The following is a 17,462-nucleotide window of genomic DNA, read 5'->3' as shown; positions in this document are numbered from 1 at the left end:
GGCCAGGGTCTGGAACGGGCTCCCAAGGGAGGTGGTGCTCTCCCCTACCCTGGGGGTCTTCAAGAGGAGGTTAGATAACCATCTAGCTGGAGTCATCTAGACCCAGCCCTCTTTCCTGCCTGTGCAGGGGGTCGGACTCCATGATCTATTGAGGTCCCTTCCAACCCTAACATCTATGAATCTATAAGTGTGGGGCTTCCCCGCTGAGAGGGCTGGAGCTGCAGGCTCAGCCTCAGGCAGCAGAGTGCAGGGATAAGGCATGCTCAGCTCCCTCCCCCTGTGCAGCGCTGGCCGGAGCCGCACCTGCGCTTGGCTCGAGCACCCTGACCCCCCTGCCTGCTGCCAGGCAGGGGGGCTGCATGCCATGGGGGGATTGTGTCATGGTGCCTACACCCCCCCATCCTTCCTCTCACTGAATTCACCCACGCCCTGCCCAGCTAAGCTCTTTGCTCCCATTGCCCCTCTGTGGGGGAGAGGAGGTGGAAGAGTTACCCCCAGCATGGAACAGAGCCTCCCCCTGCCTCCCCACTCCCACTCTGGAGCCAGGCAGCATTGGATGGAGCCCCCAGCCAGCCCTGCAGCAGTGGAAGGGAAGGGGAGGAGAAGGAAGAATCTCCATCCAGCGCCTCACAGAATCCCCCTCCCCACCCTGTGGGACAACCAACCCAGCATGGCGCTGTTAAGGTGAAGAGGGCAGGGAGAAAAGCTAATTCCTCCCTCTGTCCCTTCCCTGCCAGCTCCAGGGGCCACCGCTGCAGCCCCCTCCCCTCTGCTGCCCAGCAGACAAGCTAACCCCAGCTGTGGTGGGGAAAGAGGGGAAGGAGGGAAAAATTAACTCCCTTCCTACTCACTTTTTTTCAACGGGGCATGCCAGCTGGTGTCTCTGGTAGGGCCAGTCCCTGCTTCAGCTAGGGAACAGAAGGGTGGGGTCATCCCTGCGGCTGGAGCAGAGAGCCCTGCCCAGCCCACAGAGCATGCTGAGATGCTGGGGGAGTCTGGTTTATCTTAAACCAGCAAGGAGTCTGGGACAGCCATTGCATAAACCAGCTGAGCTAAATCAGTTAAGTCTAATACTACATTCAACCAGCTTATCTCACCAGTTTTGGCCGTTTTGAAACTGGTTGATGTGTGCTGAATGTCTGTTCTGTTACAGGTTTAAATCAGTTTCTGATCACTTAAAACGGTTTATGTGTAATGTCTGTCCCTAGCCAAGGGGCCGAATCCTTGTTGTGGCAGTACAGCCCCAGCCCCTTCCTTGATGCAGACATGCCAAGCACAATGCCTTCGTGTGTCTTGTTTTTGCTGGGGGTTGCCTCACCCTGGATTAGACCATGTTTAAAATCATACAGATATATACAGGGTGCATCTATACGTGACTTTTTTACTGTGGAGCTGACTAATTAGCTCCACAGTAAACATCTCGGCATCTAAACGTGTGCCCCTTTTAGGGCACAGGGAATTTATAAATTCTGCAGCAGAGTCAAGTACTGCCCTGCTATGGAGGTTTTTTGTGCTGACCCAGCTGGCTGGGGCATGAGGGTGCTTCAGTGCTGAGGCTACCTACTGGGTAGCCCTGCACTGAGGCACCCTCATGCCCCAGCCGGCTCCTTCACAACACATTGAGTCTAGTCAGAGCAGTCCTCAGCTGACAGGCAGACCCCTGAGCCCCCTGCAAGCCAGGGCTGCTCTGACCCAGCTCAGTGTGCTACAGTCTAGGCACACATGTAAACGGTGCGCCTGGGAGCTTCCTGGGAGCAATAAGCTCTGAAGCAATAAGCTCTGGAGTTTATTGCTGAGAATTAATGGCATGTGTAAATGCACCCACAGATGGCAGAACATAATTCATACAGAGATAAAAGCAGCATAAACACACACAGCATAACATTAGCTTATCAATAAGACCACACATGCCATATTAGTAAAACATAAGAAAACCTGCATAACACTCCACGAACACCCCAAAATTTGGTGGGGTTCATGACACAAATAACAAGTTGCTCCATATTCAGAAGTTGTGGTGTAAGTCATGGAAAACACAGATGGAGCTGAACAACTTGAGTTAGTTCGTACTGAATTCAGACCTGAGCATGGTCATTCTGCTGTTTGTCATATAAATTGCTTAGGCCTGATTCTGCTCTATCATACTTTGTTTTCATATAGCTGAAGCTGTGTTGTTATTGCAGACACTGTTCATTTCAGCTGAGTGAAAAAAATTGCTGTTTCTAGTTACACCCTCAAAGCTACGAATCAGCAGAGGTCTTTGTTTTCTCTGATTTAAAAAAATCCCCAATTTTCAGATTAAAAAAAGTAACCCCAAATCCATATTTTTCCATGACTGAAGTCAAATGCCACTATATATAGCGGTGTTTCATTTTAATCACACAAAAATGTGGATTTGGGTTTACGTTTTTTAATCCGAAAATTTGGGATTTTTTTAAATCGAAGAAAACCAGTAACCCTGCTAATCAGAAATAGATGATGTGGTCAAATTAAAAGGGATTAAACAGGGTTAACCGAATCTCATGATGATTGGAGCTTCACAAACCTCTCATACATCAACTTGATGGGATGGCAAGATTAATTTGAGTTAGCAGAACTTCTCCATCGATTTCCCTTTTCTCACTGTTCTACTATGTATATTTCCCATGCTTTGGGGCTTTGCTGGTTGCCCCCAACCTCTTTTCTGATACATGTGAGGGTGTTTTTAAATCTCCCTATAAGGCATTGGGTGTTGGCTGCAGCCAAAGCTGGGGATTGTTACTGGGGTGTGCCAATGCTTCTGCTGGGACCAAAGCCAGAGGTTCCTAGCTAAAGGATCTTGCTCCTTCAATCAGAGTCAGACTGATCTCCATACTTGGGGTCAGGAAGGAATTTTACCCCATGGTCAGATTGATATGGACTGTGGGGTTTTTTTATCTTTCTCTATAGTGGAAGGCGGGGCCCTCTAACCTGGATCTCTTGAGTTTATATTAACACATTTATATAGAAGCAGGACATTGGCTGCCATGATTCTCCTGCTTTATTTGTAGCAAGTTAGGGTGTTATGTCTTGAGTCATGTCAAGGTTTAGGGTAGTTTTATGTAGAGTTTAGATTATGGATTGTATTGGGTGGTTTGGATAGGTATGATCCTACCTCAGGCAGGGGGTTGGACTAGAAGACCTCTGGAGGTGCCTCCCAGCCCTACTTCTCTATGATTTCACTAATGTGTGACAGCTGGGTATCAGTGAAAGTACCAAGTGGTCCCCTACCTTCAAGATATTGGAGACAGATTACGACTCTGCTGGGATTAGAAACTATTCCACCTAAATTAAATCAGAGAAAAGAGAGTCATAGACTCACAGCTTTTACTCCTTCCCCATTCATAGCAGCTGTTTGGTGGATGGGACTAGAAATTAATACCACATTCCAAGACCCCCTGCATATCCCTGCTGATCACACCACAGTGGGCTGCTGCAGTCCTGCACACTTAACAAACTGCTCTTGACATTCTCTATGGTTATGTGGGCTATTGAAGAAAATTATGGCTAGAAGGTAAAGGCCTATGTGTCCTTTCTGCTTTGCAGGATTTGGCCTATAGATAGATTAAGTGCATGTTTCTTAATAAAACAGTGAAGAGATCTAAGTTACTATATCTACTTGCATACCATACCAACCCTTTTCCTAAAAATTAACCCACCAAAATGATGGTGCGTGTCTAACATGGTGAATCTGATTTTTTTTTAATTTATTTTTTTTTGCCCAGAATAGAAGCACCCCACTTTGATTCCTACTCCACCCAAAATTTAAAACCAACTGCCCAGTAGCAGTAGTGGCATTTCTATACAGGCAGCTGAGAAAGTCAGTTGACTTAATGGCTCATTGTTTTTCATTCCACAAGTGTTAACAACAATTTCTCCCTTTGTAATGGTCTTGATATTCCACTAATCAAGCTAACCTTTCTTCCTGTAATTCTGCTGTCTGCTAACTACTCCTGGTCTCTTTTCTCCTATTTCATAGTCCTGCAGACAGTTTATACTACTTTTAAAAATTGTAATTCTGCCTATGAAGACCAGCGGCTACAGTTTCAGTTTTTGGCTGAGCAGGAAAAGGAGGGTGATTGAGCTAAATATTAGCTCTGTCCCTGCTCAATGCATCCATAACTCTAGAAAAATCTTCATTCTGCCTTCTGAAAAACAAGGCATGTGTCTTATTTGCAGGTATGGGGTATGAAAGAAAATTCAGAGTTTAAACTCGGTGGCCCTGTCTTGTAATTGATGTGCTGTGAGCTCTGACTCCTTTACCTGCCAAAAGGTAAAACCAGGTTTATCTAAAAGGATCTGAAATCATGTTTTGTGGTAGGTTTCCTATACAGAGTAAAAAAGAGTCAATTCCCAGCTTTCTTGTACCTGCTTTGCTAGCAGATATGTTAGGCTGTTTTGTTTAGCCATCCTTCCTTTAGTAAGCATTGAGCAGGACTGATGCAAAGTACTATCAGAAGGTAATTTACTTGTGTACCAACTAATGGAGATATAACTTCATTCTAGGTGAAGATATATGTGCATGTACTGACTGCACCTATATTCCTGGACCTTCAGGACCTTCTGGTGCCCCAGGACCAGATGGTACACCAGGAATTAGAGGTAAAATATTTTGGTGCTACAATGTCATTGGAAAAAGCCAGTGTTTATGGACTGCCTATAGCAATATAAATCTGGTAACAATTAATCGATTGTAATGGGGTACTTTACATATTTAAAAGCAACATTTCACATGGTGTAAACTGGGAGGTTGGGTTTGGGGCCAGGTTTGTATGTCTCTCAGATTTGATGGTGGAATGTGGAGTCTCTTCAATCTTAGAAAAACATGCTGAGTCAAGAGGCAAAACCTCAGCTGCCTTCATTTCACAAGGGGTGACCTTGCCCTTCCTTGCACTGTCTCCAGTGGACCATTAAGAAGAAACCAGCCTTGGAAGAGATTGCTGCTATCTTGAAGGACTTTTGGAAATACATGAAGATTAATAGAGCATGAGGGCATATGAAAGTAAATAACATTTTCAGTAGATCTACTGCTTCCTTGGGAGGAATAATGTTTTCCTAAAAAGTTTTTACTAGAAAGAATGTACTATAATTTGTCTAGGAATTTAATAATGTGGAAGAAGAAATTTTAAAATAAAAAATAAAGGAGAAATGATGCACCCATCAGTGAGCCTTTTACCCCCAGTTATTTTCTAAGGCAGTTCACAGATGTATATTTTAGGTGGTAACTCTATGTTGTATGCTGTGGCTAGAGGCTGTAAAATCTGACTTTCTTACTTTAATTTTTAACAAATTATGATGTTCCTATCACAGGTGGAGAAGGACTACCAGGCCCCAAAGGTTCGCAAGGTTCTCCAGGGACACAGGGGCCTCCAGGTCTTCAAGTAAGGTTCAGATTAAATGTCTCCTTCCTCCAGGTGTTTTATTGAATTTTAGTAAGATAAGAATTCTGGAGCACAAAGCTTATACATGCCCAATAAGCTACTTAAATAATCTGACGGTCAGCCAGCACTGAACCCTATTCTGCCCCAGCCATGCCATGACCAGTAACCTCCCTAAATGATTTAAAGCTAAAGGTTTCAAACTACACAGCAGTGGCTGCAGTACATATGTACCTAAGAACAAGAACCTCCTATGTTCTAACCTTGCTTCTGCCACTGATTTTCTCTGTGATGTTAGTCAATTCTCTGGAACACTCTAGGCTATGCCCTCAAGGTGGCATGGCATATCACCAAATCTCAGATGGAGTGCAGGGAGCTCAGCTTTGTGCTATCCCTTCAAAGGATTCCCTTTCATAGTGGAATGACTCCCTTGCCTGGGAGGGAGATCTTTTGAGGGATTTGCCTCACAGTTGGTTTAGCTCATGTCTGCAGTTAGTAGCTCCCTGCTGTTATTATGTTGTACAGTGATAATATTAGAAGCATAGTAGTGACAATATTCGGAGCATACTGGTCAATTCCTGAACCACACAAGAATCAGTTCACCAGGATCCCTGTGCTTCGACTCCAGAACATCTCCTGCAGTAGGGGCCAGTAGTGAATGGCATAGAGCCAGTGGTATCAGTGTTAGCCTTGCAGGGAGTCCCACATGGAAGAGGAAATTCCTGCCAGCTGTCTGTCCTGTCACCCTCTTCATGCCATCAAAGCATTGCAAAGGATGAAGCAGGGACAAGAATCTGGATCTTTATCTTCATTTAGTTTATTCATGAGGATATAGTGTGAGTGAGATGAGAATCAGTTTCACAGTAAGAAGAAATAAAGAAAAAACTGGTTGTTTACTGATTAGTGTAATCACTGTGAAAATGATTTATCATTTAATAATAAATTAAATAATATGAACCCCTGAAGAATTACTTTAAAAGAAAACAGAAATAATTAATGGTTAGCTTTTTAATTAAGACATTTAAAAGCCTACTGGGCATGAATGTAACAGAGAAACCCTTAACTGCTTTGTACAGGGGTATCCAGGTCTTCCAGGAGATCAAGGGACTAAAGGGCCAAAAGGTAAACCAGGACACATTTATCCAGAAGGGCAGCAAGGCGATCAAGGTAATCCTGGAATAAGAGGATATCCAGGGAAGAAAGGTGCAGATGGATTTCATGGAAGACCTGGTAGAAAAGGCTCAAAAGGTTCTAAAGGCGAAGAGGTATTTATTTATTATATTCAATAACTTTATAACTTATGGAAAGCTGAGTAAATAAGGATATGTTGCACAAATTAAAGCACACCCTAATACCCCTAACCTACAGATGAATTTTCACAACAACAATGCATCACTGACATCAGAGGGATTACTATATTTCCTCTAGCATATGCAAGATCAAAACCAAGCCCTGTAGATTTACGTTATTGTAACTCCATCACTGTTGCTGCTGTTGTTGTGCAAAAAATGCGCTGTTGTATTTTTACTGGAAAGAATGGATGGAGATAGTCTGTGATGAGGATGATCGTTATTGTTGTTTAATAATAAAATTAAAGGTCATTGGCCTGATTCTGTTCTAACTTAAAACTATGCACATGTTGAGTAACTTGACCTAGGTGGGTGAAGTCACTCTGTTGTTAAAATGGTGTGAGATCATAATTAGATCTAATCTTCCATAACTTCTGTCTAATTATTAATAGGCACAGCGTGGTCAAAAAGGTGACAGAGGACTACCAGGACCATCCGGTAGTCCAGGTCCTTCTGGAGATATAGGTCTTCCTGGATACCTGGGATATGGACCACCAGGAATTACAGGTCCCAAAGGCATAAGAGGAACACCTGGTTTGCTGGGATTGCCTGGAGGAAATGGTTTGTAATCTCGTACCTTATCACTGTCTTGGAGGGGTAGCAGGGCAGCTCCTGCCATGCTGATTCTGACTGAGGAAGAGACTGCAGCCAAACCCCTGGGGATTCTGGGGGAGAGAGGGGACAGGGGGAGGAATTAACCCACTCCCTGCCTGTTTGCATGCAAACTGTGGAGGTGGAGCTGGGACTGGCAAACCCCAGCTGCGGTCCTTGGGGTTTGCTAGTTGGGGGAGAAGGGATGGAGGGAAGGATTAATCCCCCTCCCTGCCCCTTTGCCTCAGGGGCCATGGCAGGCTAGTATCTGGCCATGCCCCGCCCCTGCTCTGGCTAGAGAGCAGAGGGAAGGGGCCAGTCCTGCTCTCTGGAGCAGAGAGCAGAGCCCATCCAGGGCTGTAAAGCATCTGGGATGCTGGGAGACTCTGATTTAATTTAAACCAGGAAGGATCTGGGATAGACATTGCATAAACCTGTTTGACCCAAATCAGTTAAGTCTGATACTGCATTCAACCAGGTTTATCTTAAACCAGTTTCAGCCATTTTGAAACTAGTTGATGTGCACTGAACTTATGTTCTGTTACAGGTTTAAACCTGTTCCTGATCACTTAAACCGGTTTGTGTGTAATGTCTGTCCCTAGCACTGGGGTTAGGCATTCTACAACAGCAGTCTCAATTGAGACAATAATAAAATTCCCATTGACTTCACCAGGATCAAATCTTATTTTGTTTTATTAGGAAGAATGGAGGATTGAGAATCCAGAAAGTTGTAAACACCTTGATAAAACTGGCATGTGCGATAATAAGTGAAATGCAATTTGGAAAAATGCAAAATCAGATTGAAAAGAGAGTAATAGAAAGGTATTTTATATAGGTCACCAGACTCTGAACTCATGAGATTCTAGGAGAAAAACAATTTGGTAGAGATCACTTAAATCACCAGGTGGCTCTATGGCAATGCTTTTTTACATTTGACTTATGTTTATGCGGTAGGTTTCCCATGCCATGGATGAGATCATTTGCAAGCACCTATTGGATTGTATTCCCTAGAGATTAGATACATCTGGGAATTCTTATAGGGTACAGGATTGCTGCATTTGTTAAGAATCACAAGAAGCAATCTAAATGAGCCTCTTTTGAACCTGGCCATCAGTTTATAAAAATGTATTGTTTAAGGGATGTCGATATGTACACCGAGAATTCTTCTTCATTAACTTGTAATTTCATGGATCCAAGACAAATATGGGATTAGCCCATGTGATTTTAGAATAAAGTCAAATCAGAAAGACACAGGACACTTTAGATCTTTCTTGGAACAGGGTTGGCCAGTTTCTACCACTGTGGCTTTAACTGATTTAAACTATCCTGGCTTTTATTGAGTTTTGACTGCTGGCTTTCTGGCTTTTTCAGTAAATGTTTTGTCAAAGGTTGGCTTACTTGGGAATATGTGGTCCACCTATACATTACAGGTATCACACAATTAACTGGTTAATTGTACAATTACCTTAAGACCAGCTATACATGAAAAGTAGCTATCACACAATAGAAAGTTCCAACCAGCTATAAAGTTAGATCTTGAAAATGTGTACTAACTTTATAGCAGGTTGCTGTTGAGCTTTAATTTGCACCTGTAGCAGGGTCTCCCAGCCACAGGGGTGCACCATGCCCAGAGTGAAAACCCCAAGCCCTGGGGATTGTTGCTGCCTGATCCCCAAGTCTTGGGAAGGTGCAGTGGGAGCCAAGTGAGCTGCAGTCATACATTCATTAAATCTAGACTTGATCAGCTTTTCATATGGTTTCAGAACTTTGTGAGTCATTGTAAGTAGCCATTGTGGCATGCTCACTCTGTTATTGATATTGGTTGCTGATGGAGGTGCTTTGCCTTTTTGTAAAACTTGATGATTATTTTGATTATGTTTTCTTAAATGTCATTCTTGTGTTCCTCTACAATTTTCATGTAAAACTCTCATTTTCAGAAAAGTTTTCTTGCATACCAGTTCGCTGTTCTAGGCAGTTGGGGCATAACAGGTCCCTTATAGTTGTTAAGGTGACCTTTTTCAATGTGGTGGTTTTAGCAGCATTTCTGAAGCCTTGTTACTCGAATAACAATATGATTCACAGAGTTCATGATGTCATTTACCAGAAGGTTCATGAAATGACAGGAACAACTACAGCTTATAAAATAGTTATGGTCTGCTGCTGCTTCTTGCTTCTTACAGTTATTCACACGTTTTTTTTCATTTTGTTTTCTTTGTCACTGACAAAACTTTTCACATTACAATTGTACTTTAATTCTACTTCGTAATAGCTTCTATAGCTGGTGTTAGACCATATTCCAGTGCGTTATGGTTACTTTCAGTCGTCACTGATGACAGAAAAAAGGATTTGATCCACTTAACATGAAGTTGACTCTGAAAGGACTATTGTGAGTAGCTGATGAGCCATCCTGAATCAGTGTAATCTCTTATAGTCCTAGTTTCTACTGTACTCTGCTCAACTTCTTCATACCTTTAACAACAAATCACCGGCTAGGCTCTGTCTAGAAGAGGGTTCATACCCAGGCCCCAGATTACCCACCTTTCTTTTGAAATAGTGTCTCTGAGCAACTAAATGGCCCATCCCAAGAGTAAAAGTGTTTTAGCCACCTTTAGGCCTACTTCCTCTTTTTTTCTCATGTGAAGTTTTGCCTTATGCTTACTTATTTTTAGCTGAGAAACAGTCCTACCATATCTGGAGGAATTCTCATCAGATGATGCCCGTGACAATAATAGTAAAGATTAAAATAACCTGTTTCTTTGAATCAGTGATGAGCTACATCTCCTTATTTCTGATTCTGAGGTTACTTGCATTTCTGTCATTAATTCAGAATCACTGAAGTTCTAATTTTCATTCTGTTTAATTCATACTTTTGCACTATTCCTTGTGAGATTTCATTCAAAATGACTTCCTACACACTACTTTTTTACAATCTCTGGCCTCCTGTCCTAAAACTTTTCCCCCTTCATTCTTCATTCCTTCAAAGAAATGTCTTCAAAGAAATGCCTTCCTTCTTCATGTCATAGAGATCTTTGCTTTGTTTGGTATTTGGCACCGTAGATAAACTGGGGAAAAAAAATCCCAAACTCAGTCTACATTTTAAAAAAACGAACTAGTACAGCTAATCAGTGCTGAAACAAAGGTAGGAAACTGGAGCATATCTCCTGAGTGCAGTCCCAGAGGGGTGTAAAATAGACGTGACAGCATTTAAAAAAATGTAAGAAAAAATATATTTTGAGCATTATCTTTGCTTTTTTCACTTTCTGTGCAGCTTGGGTTAGTTACAGCACTGTAGGTGAACATAATAATGATATTTTAAATTAATTAAGGCTTTATGGTTTCAGTCCAAGAATGGCTACATTAACTTATTAAATATCTTAACCTATTCTTGTTTATTTTTAAACACCTTTTCAGCATTTGAATTATCAGATTTATTCTTATTCTTAATGCTACATAAAAAATAAAAAGTATGCGAATCTATACTCCAACTTTCCCTTATGAAGACAATACAGGTATGATGTGCTGTGCTTTACTGTCGTTTTATAACAATGTTTTGGCTCCAGCTGAAGATGTTGCACAAACATCTTGTTAGTCATCCTTTGTCATGACTGTAATAGCATTGTAGATGCATAAATATAATGTTTGCTAATATCGACTAATATTAACATTCATAGTTAATTATTTTGTTTAGGAACCTGACAGTCAAAAGAACAGACATGGGTACTAGGCTGGGCTTCAAAGTAGAAGGAAATTGTGTGGTAAAGTTCCGTATACAATATTAAAAATACAATATTTAAGCTGGCATTAATATTCCTGTTATTAAGCACCTTGATCTGACTGTAACTTTCACTTGAAGAAATACAGCCAAGCACAAAACACTCACAGTTAAATTTCATTCTTCCTCCGAACATTCATCAAACTTGAATGGATACTTTTATTTTATGCCGCATGAAAATCAATTTGTAGTTCAATCAGCTTCCAGAATAGCCAAGAACGTTCAATTACCTTATATTACTATTCAGACAGCTGAGAGAATCAACTGACTTAATGGCAAATTGTTCCTTACTCCACAAATGTTAATTTTCACCTCTCTTTTAATGGTTTTGACATTCCACTGATCAGGCAAATCTTTCATAGGTCAATGTTGCTGTTTACTAGCTACTCCTGGTCTCTCTGCTCCTATTCCACATTCCTGCAGACTGTTTTAGCTCCTTTTTTTAAAATTATAAATGCATCCATGAATACCAGTCTTCAGCAGCAGCTAGGGTTTCAACTTTAGTTAAGCAGGAAAGGGAGGGTGAGTCAGCTGAAGATTAAGCTCTGTCCCTGCTGTATGAAGCCATAACTCTGGAAATACAATTTGCCATTCTGCCTTTCAAAAACAAGGTTTGTATTATATTTCAGGGCATGTTACTTGCAAAAAAAATATGGTATTATGACAGTTTCTATCTTTTCCACACAGCTGTGGAGCTTCAAAGCTTTGGGAAGTGATACAATATGTTTAACTGGGTAAAGGTTTCTCTGAATATATAAAATACATGTTTCTGTTTGTGTTAAAAAATGTACAGTATCATACACTCCATCCTGGAAGGTTCTCTAACCTTTGCTAACCCATTTTCTGAAGGTCCAAAAGGAGAACCTGGTACAATAAATAGAATACCTGGACCACCAGGACTTCGGGGACCTGATGGTTCACCTGGACCACCAGGAGCAAAAGGTGAGTGCTTCCCCTAAATTAAGCACATCAGTTGCACTCTAAGAAAGATTCTTACCCTAGCTTTGGCTCCTTTATGCCAGCTAAAAAGGATGAAACAGTATAAAGACACACTTAAAAGCTCTTGATGCATCTGGGAGGATCCCCCCATGTGCGGGGGCTTTGAAGACAATCATGAGTTTGCCTCCCAAGTATCCCCTTTGAAGGGTACAATTGGAAATGAAAAGGGAATACTGTGGCATATCCACAATATATAGCCCTACAGAGATTCTGGGCAATGCTATCCAAAGAGAGTCTGTGGAGACTGCTTGAATACTGTAGACAGGTCTCCATTTTGCCAAACTTGGACTCAACTAGGCCCCATTTCAGCCTGCAGAGATGCCAGCTCCTGCAGACAAGGGAGGATCACCCACCCCTACTCTCCCTAAGATGAAACGCAGAGTGGTCATTGTGGGAGACTCCCCACTGAGGGGGCAATCTGCTGCCCCGACCTCCTACCCCGGGAGGTCTGCTACTTCCCAGGGGCCTGCATCCGGGACATAGCAGAGAGGATCCCAAAAATTATTCGACCCTCCGAATACTACCCTATGCTCCTTATCCATGTGGGCATGAATGACATGGCTCAGAGCAATTCCAGCCGAGTCATGAGAGACTATAGGGCTCTGGGAGAAGGGCTTAGGGGGTTGGGGTGCAGGTGGTCTTTTCCTTGCTCCTGGTTGTGAGTCATGGGCAGAGGAGGGAGAGACAGGTCGAGGTAGTCAACCAAAGACTGTGGTGCTGGTGTCATCATGAGGGCTTCAGCTTCCACGATCACAGTCCACTCTTTGTTGAGAGAGGCAGTGGTCTGCTGGGAAGAGACTCCACTGTGGAGGAGGCTCTTCTCAGCCAGACTGGCTGACCTGCTTGACCAGGCTTTAAACTAAGCTCGCCGGGGGTTGGGTGGATTACCGCCACTGCAAGCCCACTGGGCAACCTTTGTAAATCCAGCAGGCTAAAGCACTTAAGGGAACCCACCCCTACCCTAGCTCCAAAATGATCTGTAGGGAAGGCAGGGGCCCCCAATGGGACACTTACTTGCCTGTACACCAATGCCAGATGCTTGGGGAATAAACAGGAGGAACTGGTCCTCCTGCTAAACAAGAATGACTATGACCTCATAGGGATAACGGAGACCTGGTGGGACTCCACCTATGACTGGACCACACAGTCATGATGGCTATACCCTGTACAGGCGAGATCGTGCAGATAAAAGGGGTGGGGGTGTAGCTCTCTATGTCAAGAACAGCTACATGTCCCTACAAATTGACACTGACAACCAGGAAGGATGACTGGAGTCTCTCTGGGTTAAAATACATGGGGAACGTGGCACAGGGGACATCATGGTAGGAGTCTGCTACAGACCTTCTAACAGAAACAAGAGCTGGACCAGGAATTCACCAGGGAACTGGCTGAGGCTGCACGCTCTTGGTGCATGGTTGTCATGGGAGACTTTAACTACCTGGACATCTCATGGGAAGAGCACACGGCCAAATCCAATCAGTCGTAAAGTGTCCTCACATGTGTGGACGAGCTCTACCTGACTCAAGAAGTCTATGGGCTGACAAGAGGTAAAGCATTGCTGGACCTGGTACTGGCCAAAGGGGATAACCTAGTCAGTGACCTAAGAATCGATTGAAAGCTGGGTGATAGTGACCATGAGCTGATCACCTTTACTATCCACCTCAAGGCTGGCAAGTCAGTCAGCAGTACAGAAGTTCTCAACTTCAGGAAAGCTGACTTTAACAAGCTCAGGAGGCTCGTTGTCAAGGCCCTAAGGGACCATGACTCGACAGGAAGAGGAATCCAAGAGGACTGGTTGCTCCTGCTAAACAAGAGGAAGTGGATCAGGAAAGCCAAGGCTGCAACCGAGCTCCATCTGGCTTCACATATCAAGGATAACAAAAAATCCTTTTTGAGATATGTAGGAAGTCAGAAAAAACCAAGGACCCGTCCTGAACCAAACGGGACAGCTGATAACCGACATCCAGGAAAAGGCCAATCTGCTTAATGGGTACTTACTACTTTGCCTAGCAAGATGCTCAACGGCCAGGGTAAGGGCGTATTTATACCCAGCATCGGTGGTGATCTAGTAAAGGATCACCTTGAGAGGCCGGACACCTTCAAGTCAGCTGGTCCTGACATTATACCCTAGAGTACTCAAGGAGCTGGCAGGTGTCATAGCCCAACCATTGGCAAAACTATTTGAAAACTCATGGCACTCAGGTGAAGTACCTAAAGACTGGAAGAAGGCCAATGTGGTACCCATTTTCAAGAAAGGGCAGAAGGTAGATCCCAAGAATTACAGGCCAATGAGGTTGACCTCAATCCCCGGTAAGATTCTGGAGAAAATTATCAAGGAGACCCTTCTGGATAAGCTGGCTGAGGGCAACATTCTGAGGGACAGCCAGCATGGGTTTGTTGTGGGTAGGTCTTGCCTGACCAATCTCATCTCCTTCCATGACCAGGTGACATAATACCTGGACAAAGGAGAAGAGATTGATGATATATATCTGGACTTTAAAAAAGCCGTTGATCTGGTGTCCCATGACCTCCTCATGGAAAAATTGGCTAACTGTGGCCTCGGCTACACCACAGTCTGATGGCTGGGTAATTGGCTCTGAGGTCAGACCCAGAGAGTAGTGGTCGATGGTAGCCAATCATTATGGTTCTCTGTGACCAGTGGCGCCCCCCAAGGCTCTGTCCTTGGACTGGTTCTCTTTAACATCTTTATTAACAATGTGGACATTGGTGTCAGAAGCGCACTGGCTAAGTTCGCCAATGATACTAAACTTTGGGTCATAGGATCCACACCTGAGGACAGGCTAGTAATGCAGGCTGACTTGGATAAACTTAGTAAGTGGGCGGATACAAACCTGATTACATTCAATACTGATAAATGTAAGGTACTCCACCTTGGGGAAAAAAAGCCTGCAGCATACTTATAGGCTCAGCACTGCTATGCTTGCTAGCACCACAGCTGAAAGAGACTTGGAGGTCATAATTGACCACAAGATGAACATGAGCCACCAATGTGATGCCACAGCTGGTAAAGCAAACAAAACTCTGGCCTTCATCCATAGATGCTTCTCAAGTAAATCTCAGGATGTCATCCTCCCACTGTACTTGGCCTTGGTGAGGCCGCAGCTGGAGTACTGCATCCAATTCTGGGCTCCACAATTCAAGAAGGATGTTGAGAAGCTTGAGAGAGTCCAGAGGAAAGCCACGCACATGATCAGAGAGCAGGAGAACAGGCCTTATGAAAAGAGGCTGAGCACCATGGGACTCTTCAGCCTAGAAAAGCTCAGGCTCAGGGGGCACCTGGTGGCTGCTTATAAGTACATAAGGGGTGTACATCAGGACCTGGGAGAACTTCTGTTTACCAGAGCGCCCCAAGGAAAAACAAGGACCAATGGTCATAAACTCCTCCAAGACCGTTTTAGGCTGGACATAAGAAAAAAATTCTTTACTGTCCGAGCCCCCAAGACCTAGAATAGGCTCCCTCCAGAAGTGGTGCAGGCACCTACTCTGGACTCATTCAAGAAACACTTGGATGTTTATTTTGCTGGGATCTTTTGCCCCTAGCTGACTTCCTGCCCCTAGGGCAGGGGGCTGAATTTGATGATCTTTGAGGTCCCTTCCAGCCTTAATGTCTATGAAATCTATGAACTGCTGTTGCCTACAGTGCAGCCAAAAACTGGGAGAGTGCAGGATGAATTTATTGCTACCTTAGCTCCTTCCCTCAATCCTTGGACTGTGAATTCTGTGCTGTTCCTTGTAGAGACGTAATGCAGAGCTTTGCACACTGTTCTGAGCTTTACATGCAGAGCAGGTTTGTAACAAAACTTCTAGCTTCTATTTATGTTAAGTGTTTGTTATTTGCCATTTTTGGTTGTTACTGGGTTTTGATCCAGTAGTACTTGTGGATACATTAAGACAGTGTATATATAATGCCTTTTGACTAATACCTGTTTTGACAGTGTGAACCTGTGAGTCACATTTGGCATTTTATGAAGAAAACGGCCACCCTAGAATAAACTGTTAGTGTGTAGATTAGAAATAGAATCTACATACTGATACTATGTAAATCACTTCAGATGCCTGCCAGTCCTAGCCACCTACCAAATCCCATTGATTTTAATGAGTCACTATATAAACTGATTTTAAGAGTACTTGTAACTGTGTGGAAACAGCCTACTCTTAGTTTGTCCTTCAACTAAGGCTCCTTACAGAGTTACTCAGAGCACCTTGCCTCTAACAGCTGCCTTGGAATTGACAGGACTAATCGGTTTCAGGGCTACTAATAGCACAGCACTGACAGTGACTGAGATGGCTTGAAGGGTTAATTGCCCACCTTCCATATTGGGCAATTATTTTGATTGCTGAAAGAACCCTGCTAAAGGCACCTTAGAATATAAAATCAATTGTGTAGGACACCACTGCAGAGAAAGATGACAAACATTTGTTACGCTTAGAAGGTCTATGACTAGGTATATCAGTGTAACCCAGGCAGTACTCCAGGAGGTACTCCCTCTCCAATTGAAGGGATCAGAGCAGGTGCACAAGCGCTGTGGAAAGTGTAAGGACTCTCCTACCCCTATAGAGCAGAACCAGATCACTAGTGGGGACTTAACCATATACCTTTTAATGAGAGAACAGTACTGGGAACATAGCCAGGATAAATCAAGGGGTATAGGGGACACTACAATGCCCCAAGGGGGCAGGATTCAACAAAGGTTAGACACTTACAATCATAGACATATTCATCCAGTTGACAAAAGACAGGGTTAACCAAAATATAAAACACAAACAGCAGAACAAACAATACTGGTTGGTGAAATAAAAAAGGCATGGAATACAAAATGTCAAATAAGAAGGAACACAGGGCCTAGGTACCTGGAGGAGGAAAACACAATGACCCCTTTCCACTGCAATAAGGATTTCTCCCTATTAATTCACTCACCCCAGCTGGGATTTGAACACAGATCTCCCACATGGTATGCAAACTCTACCGCACAGCCACCAGTGCTGGTGCTGCTCTAAACTGCTAGGGGTCTTGATCTCCCCAGAGCCCCAGCCTCACGTCGAGGCCTCTGATCGGAGGAGCTGGTAGCAGAGCTGGGAACCTCTCAGGTCGCTGCTCAGATCCTTGCTGGAGCTGGGGAACTTTTCTTGCTGGCCACAGCCTCTCATAGGGGATCCTGGAGCCCAGCGGGGAGCCTCTCCTGCTGGCCGCATGCCACGCTGCTGAGGGTCCAACTGCTGCCTGCAGGTCCCACTCCTTCAGGGTCTTCTGGGGCAGCTGCTCCCGCCCCACTGGCCCAGCTCTTTGCAACTCCTTCCTTGTGGTCCCTCACTGGTCTCTCCTGAGTCAGCTGC

At 43.8% G+C, this 17,462-nt stretch overlaps 1 protein-coding gene across 1 annotated transcript in view; it reads left to right on the top strand.

The window, feature by feature from the left end:
* COL4A3 (collagen type IV alpha 3 chain) overlaps window positions 1-17,462 on the top strand; it is a 90,261-nt gene that overhangs the window by 30,060 nt on the left and 42,739 nt on the right. The window contains 5 exon segments of the mRNA XM_025200433.1: window positions 4,525-4,620; window positions 5,329-5,399; window positions 6,473-6,661; window positions 7,138-7,306; window positions 11,958-12,050. Of these exon segments, the coding sequence (XP_025056218.1) occupies window positions 4,525-4,620; window positions 5,329-5,399; window positions 6,473-6,661; window positions 7,138-7,306; window positions 11,958-12,050 (618 nt within the window).

This window comes from Alligator sinensis, unplaced genomic scaffold (genome assembly GCF_000455745.1).
Source record: "Alligator sinensis unplaced genomic scaffold, ASM45574v1 scaffold596_1, whole genome shotgun sequence".
NCBI classification, from domain to species: domain Eukaryota; kingdom Metazoa; phylum Chordata; order Crocodylia; family Alligatoridae; genus Alligator; species Alligator sinensis.
This window is presented reverse-complemented; position numbering and strand designations above follow the sequence as displayed.